The 5,955-nt window shown below is 50.3% G+C and overlaps 1 protein-coding gene across 1 annotated transcript; it reads left to right on the forward strand.

Annotated features, from left to right (window-relative positions):
• Nucleotides 1-1,822: 1,822 nt before the first annotated feature.
• On the forward strand, nucleotides 1,823-4,468 carry RIPPLY2 (ripply transcriptional repressor 2; the record flags this gene model as incomplete). The annotated part of the gene is made up of 3 exons (XM_056486950.1): nucleotides 1,823-2,266; nucleotides 2,380-2,444; nucleotides 4,198-4,468. Coding segments are annotated over 3 exons (675 nt in total), but the record flags the coding sequence as incomplete, so codon positions are not given.
• Nucleotides 4,469-5,955: the final 1,487 nt, after the last annotated feature.

A 5,955-nucleotide genomic window follows, 5' to 3' on the forward strand; every position in this document is an offset into this window, starting at 1 on the left:
TCCTTTCAACACCTCTCTTTCAATTTGCTCTCTAATGGGTAAATCACACTTTCTCCCTAGGACATTTTCTCATTTCAGGTGAAACACAGATAAAGCTGATGTTGTGTTCTCCTAGCCCTTTGTCACTACTAATGTGTTGGAAGACGTTTCTGCTTTTCTTCTTCAGAGAATGAACCTTGCCTCTTTCTTTTCCTCACACAGCCTGTGTTAAATTTCTCAAAAGAGAAATGTGAAATATAAAATTTATTGCTCTCACTTCCTTTAGGCCAAAGAAGAATCTACCATCAGACAGCTTTAAAACATTTATTTATGCTTTACCTCACCTGACAAACTTCACAGTAGCTATTTGGAAAAAGAGGAAAAGTAGAAACAGTTTTGCTTATGATCACATTTGGCTTATTGCACAGGTTACTATACTTTCCTCTGTTCTCTATTTCTTAGCTGTAAGGTGAAAATGTATTGTAGTTTGAGCCTTTTCCTCACTCTGATTTAATCTGATTCTAGGCTACAATGAAAATGAGGCAGGGAAAACCCAAACAGGCACAAATATCAAGTCCTACTAAACTGAACTTTTCACTGGGAAATACATTTTCCTTTATTAACTCTTAAAGTCACAATTATCAATTTTTCCAAGTGGCCAAATGCACACATCTCCAAAATGACAGTGTGTGTACACTGGTAAGTTCGAAATGTATCACAGCACATGCAAGCTTGAATGCATGCACTTTTCCAACTATTTCTTGTTCAAAGTAAGTGGTTGCTTTCCTTCAGAAAGGCAAGTCAGTCTACATCTGGTTTTGACTTTAGGATGTGAAAGATCAACCTGGTTACATTCCCACACAGCTTCTAATATGTAGCATTTTTTACAACTGGTAGTGCAGGTACTATTTAGTGAAATGGATTGTGCTGAAGTTGTGGAGAAGGCACAAGTCTGTAGCTACTCTTTTTAGAGTAGCAGCTACTTGCAGCTACTTTTGGGCAATGCTGAGGTAGACACACTCCTTATGCCTCATACAAACTCAAAAAGGCAAAATATTATTCCAAAGAGTGCCTCAATCTTTGTGGTGCCTCAGCAATGTGGGTCTTTAATGAAACAATAAATTACCTGCGGTTTAAGCTCTCCTTCAGCATCTAGGGCAGCTCCATCCCAAGCTTCCTAGTCTTTCAGGCTGATATTATTGCTGTTTACCAGCTCTTATATAACTTGTTTCTGCCCCTCTGACATGCATCACCGATTGCAACCTCAGAAAGAAAAGAGGAAACAAGAATAATAAACAAAAATAGAGGCAAAAGTAAACTCCCTTGGTACCTGGGAACATGGAAAGGGCAGGAGCCCTGTGTAAAACCATGCACGTGTAATGACAGCATCCAGAGCTGGCAGCAGAATGAAGTATTGGGACCACAGGAAGAAAGGATTAGTGCAGGCACGTTTCCTCGGTAAAAACACCCTATTAAAAAAATACGTGTGTGTGCGCGTAGATACATACACAGCCACATATATGAAGAACCACCACCGCTGGCCGAGGGGGAGCACGTCAGGCAGCGCACTGGGGCGGACGCGTTATGGAACAGGGATCGCTGCGAGGGGCGCAGGGCTCTCCGCCACCCCGCGACGGGGCCCTTTGTCCGCGGTGCCCACACGCCGCGACTCGCCGCCGCGGGCCACGCGCAAACAAAGGGCCGCGCCGGCCGGGCCGGGCCCCGCCGCCGGGCAGCGCAGCGCCGGGCGCGGCCCCGGTGCCGCCGCCCCCCGCTCCGTTCCCACAGGGCTGTCCCCGCCCGCCCCCCGGCAGCTGCCATGTGTCTGCTCGAGTGCGATTAACACCGACTCGCCAAATCCCCCCCGCGCCCGCGTCCCCTCCCCGGGCCATTTGGGGCATGCACGCGCCCGCGCCCCGTGTTTACACGGCGGCGCCTTCGCGCGGAGCCTTTTTGTGGATGGCGCTGGCAGCTGAGCCGGGGGAGGTGGGGGCTCCGCGCCGCGCAGCGCCCGCCGCCGGCTATAAAAGCCTCGGGGCCCGCGGGCGGCAGCGCCAGGCGAGCGGCCGCGCACCGGCGGAGGATGGAGGGCGCCTGCCCCCGCCCGCTCTCGGCGGCGCTGCCCCCGCAGGGCTACTCGCCCCTCTCCTCCTCGTCCCGGTGCGGGGGGCGGCCCGGTGCTGCCCTGACGGCCCTGCCCTCGGCCCGCAGCGCTGCGCCCTTCTGGAGGCCGTGGGTGGCCGCGCCGGCTGAGGCGGCCCGGCGGAGCGGCCGCGGCCCCGCAGCGGTGAGTGGGTGCGGCGCGGCGGGGCATCTGCCGCCGGCATCGCCGTAACTCGGCCGGGGAGGGCCCGGTGCCGTGCCGTGCCGGCGGGCTGACATCTGCTCTCTCCTCCGCAGCCTCGCAGCCCCGGCGGGCTGGCGGAAGCCTCCCGCAAGCTGGCGCAGTACACGCACCCCGTCAGGTAAGTGGCAGTCCCCGCCGCGCCGCGTCCCGCGGGGGACCTCGGGCCACCAGGGGCCCGTGCCGCTGAGCGCCGGGAGAGAGTCCCTTGCTCGCCACTGTAGTGTCTTAGCATTAGCTCTCCCGCCTCTTTTGTTTCCACCCATATATTTATGTAGCTATTAAAGTGCCTTGGGAGTGAATTTGCCCTCTATGTGCTTCTGAACTGACAGATTCTTGGGCAAATCGTTGCTAGGACTCGTGGATTTAACATATTTGAGTTGTTGAAGTGCATTTGTGGTGTGAGACTTAAGACCTATTACACAGTTATGTGGGTGTTTTTTGGTGGTGGTAGAGTTGGCTGAAGGACCTTGTTACTCATTCCAGTGCCCAGGATTAAAAAAGGCTGTAGTTCTAGGTTGTGTTGCTGTACCCAGAGCAAAGAAGCAGGTGGAGGTGTGGGAGAGAGTAACAGGAAGAGAGGGTATGCACTGGCTAAGCCACCATTGCCCAAGAAAATATTTGTGTAACTACTACTTTAACGATAAAGGTAATGATATTATCTGCACTATCAGTTTTGAAAAGGAAAAAAAAAGGAAAAGAGCAACAGATGAATCTGTAGGAGTCTCTATTCAGAAATGCTGGTAGATGTTTTATGCAAGATGCTTAAAATAATTGCACAGGTAGTTTTTCCAGACAAGATGTGGCTTTCTTTCAAATCTAGGCTGTGATCCTTCAAATAGTGAGGCACTAAATAAGCAACTGTACAGGCAGACTTCATTGTGACTGCTCCAATGCTTAGGTTTGAGTGAATGCTGTTACAGGGAACATTAGGAATGGAGACCTGTTACAAAGCCAATGTCAGTGAGTTTGTGCTGCCAAAGAATCAGTGTCCTGCTAAACAGTAGCCTAAAAAGTATTTCTTGTAATTGCTAGAAAGCCGTCTAGTTCTGTTTCTTAATGCATTTCTATTTTAAATCTGTAGTCAGCATTTCATTATGTTGTAGTGTTCTAGTCTCTTGATTCCTGAGATTTCCATGATCAGTTCCTTCCAGCTATTTCTAAACTGTAAGCAAAAGGGGATGGCAGTTGAAAAGGAACAGGAACTTGGAGTCTATTAATTGCAATATATTATCATTAGCTGATAGCCCATGCTAACTTTGATCTTATCCAGAAATTTTGGTAATTTCTGGATACAACACAGACTGTTTTAAAATCTGCATCCATGGGACATCTTCTTTATTAAGTCTGTTGATTGTTTTTGGAAAGACATATGAAGTAGCAAGGTCTGATCAGCCCTAGACCTTTATCATTCCTTTGAATTTTACAATGGTGTGAAACAAGCATCAACTACCTAGGCTAGGGACCTTCAGTAAGAAGACTACTAATTTGATTCAAATGTATTTTTGATCCTGTTTGAGGCCCATTATATTCCCTGGGAATAGTTCCAGTAGAGGCAGTACTGCTTGGATCAGATCCCCAGGTAGTTTTGTTAATGAGCTACTGGAGTGGGAAGTTTCAGATGCAGGGTCTTGGGCTTTCATAGTTTTGCTGCAAAACTAGCACTCTAAATACACTTTATCTCTTCAGATCAAAATAACAATCCAGATAATTTTTTCCTAATTACATGCAGAAAGCAATTTTACAACTGAGCATGTAAGGAAAAGCTCTGTAGGATGCTTGTTTTAATAGAATTTCACTTTGATTTTTTGCATGTCAGCCTCCGTGTAAAATGCATAATAATAATAAGCAAATGTATTATATACTTGTTTCAGACTATTTTGGCCCAAATCAAGGTGCTATGATTACTTGTATCAGGAAGCTGAAGCACTTCTGAAAAACTTCCCAGTTCAGGCTACAATATCCTTTTATGAAGACTCGGATAGTGAAGATGATGAGGATGAACTGGAACAAGATTCAAGAACAGAATCAAGTTGCTGACTGCAGGGAAGGCTAATGCCACTTCTAAGACTTAATTTAAACTTAATATAAATATGTATTATAGTATTTTTAAAGATAATTTATTTCTATGTAAGTTATTCTTAATAAAACTGAGATGTCTTGTAATTTTATCCTTTTTCCTTTGTTCTGTTCCTGTCCTGGTTTAAATTAGGAAGATATTGATTAGTTTTTTTCTATCTGATGTCCTGTAGTTTGTGGATCATAAGTTGAACACCAATTTTTGAAGCAGAGAACAGATGCCTTACTTTAAAGGGCTCTGTGGTTATGTGACTTTCTCAGAGGCTGAGGACACAAGGAAAGCTTGTCATTGTGATTTAGTAAGCTCCATATAGGAGTGTATCAAGGAATCATTGGATTGAGTAGTCCAATTGTGTTGTGCCTGCTATTACAACAGTTTCAAACATGGAGAAGCAATATAGCTGTTTTTGAAATGGAGAAGAGTCCAAATTCTAATCTAGTTCTTGTTGCGTTGCCTTATGTCACTTGTGCTCTGATGTATATTTGCCATGTTGTTTATACTTAAAAGGATAGCTTCATACTGTCTGTGTTTGTAAAGTGGACATCAAGAAATGAGAGAAAGGTCTAACTGAGTTGTTTTAAGAGTGAGCTTGGTTTTAATACTTGAAACAAAGTTTGGCACCGACCATCGTGAAGGCCAAAGCGAACAAAACAAATGCAACGCTTTAAATTAAAGGCCAGTGCCTCTGTCAGGTAGCAGCTATGTACTTTACTGGCTCAGAGTGCCAACACCAGCCAGGGAGCGCTTGTCCCGTCCCATGTGCTGCCCTGCTGCAGGACGGCAGCGGGCCCTCACCCAGAGCCTTCTCACCACATGTAACCTTCGGAGCATGGGCTGCAGCAGCTGTGTCTGCCACAGCCTTCCAGTACCTGCCGCTGGGACACCTGGACGGAAAACCAATCCTAGAGCAGGGACAGGCACCCCCCTTACTCCCGGAGGAGCGAAGCCGGCCGTGGCGGTGTACGCGCCGCTCCGGCCCCACAGGGCTGGATCCCGGGCGCTCCGCCCCGCGCCGCTCCAGCCCCACAGTGATGGATCCCGGGCACTCCTCCCCGCGTCGCTTCAGCCCCACAGGGCTGGATCCCGGGCACTCTGCCCCGCACCACTCCGGCCCCACAGGGCTGGATCCCGGGCACTCTGGCCCGCGCCGCTCCGGCCCCACAGGGCTGGATCCCGGGCGCTCCGCCCCGCGCCGCTCCAGCCCCACAGTGCTGGACCCCAGGCACTCCTCCTCGCGTCGCTCCGGCCCCACAGGGCTGGATCCCGGGCACTCTGGCCCGCGCCGCTCCGGCCCCACAGGGCTGGATCCCGGGCGCTCCGCCCCGCGCCGCTCCAGCCCCACAGTGATGGACCCCGGGCGCTCTAGCCCGCGCCGCTCCGGCCCCACAGGGCTGGACCCCGGGCACTCTGGCCCGCGCCGCTCCAGCCCCACAGTGCTGGATCCCGGGCACTCTGGCCCGCGCCGCTCCGGCCCCACAGGGCTGGATCCCGGGCGCTCCGCCCCGCGCCGCCCCCAGGCCGAGGCGGCCGGCGCTGCTCCGGGCCGGGCCCC

This window comes from Oenanthe melanoleuca, chromosome 3, assembly GCF_029582105.1.
Source record: "Oenanthe melanoleuca isolate GR-GAL-2019-014 chromosome 3, OMel1.0, whole genome shotgun sequence".
In the NCBI taxonomy this organism is placed as follows: domain Eukaryota; kingdom Metazoa; phylum Chordata; class Aves; order Passeriformes; family Muscicapidae; genus Oenanthe; species Oenanthe melanoleuca.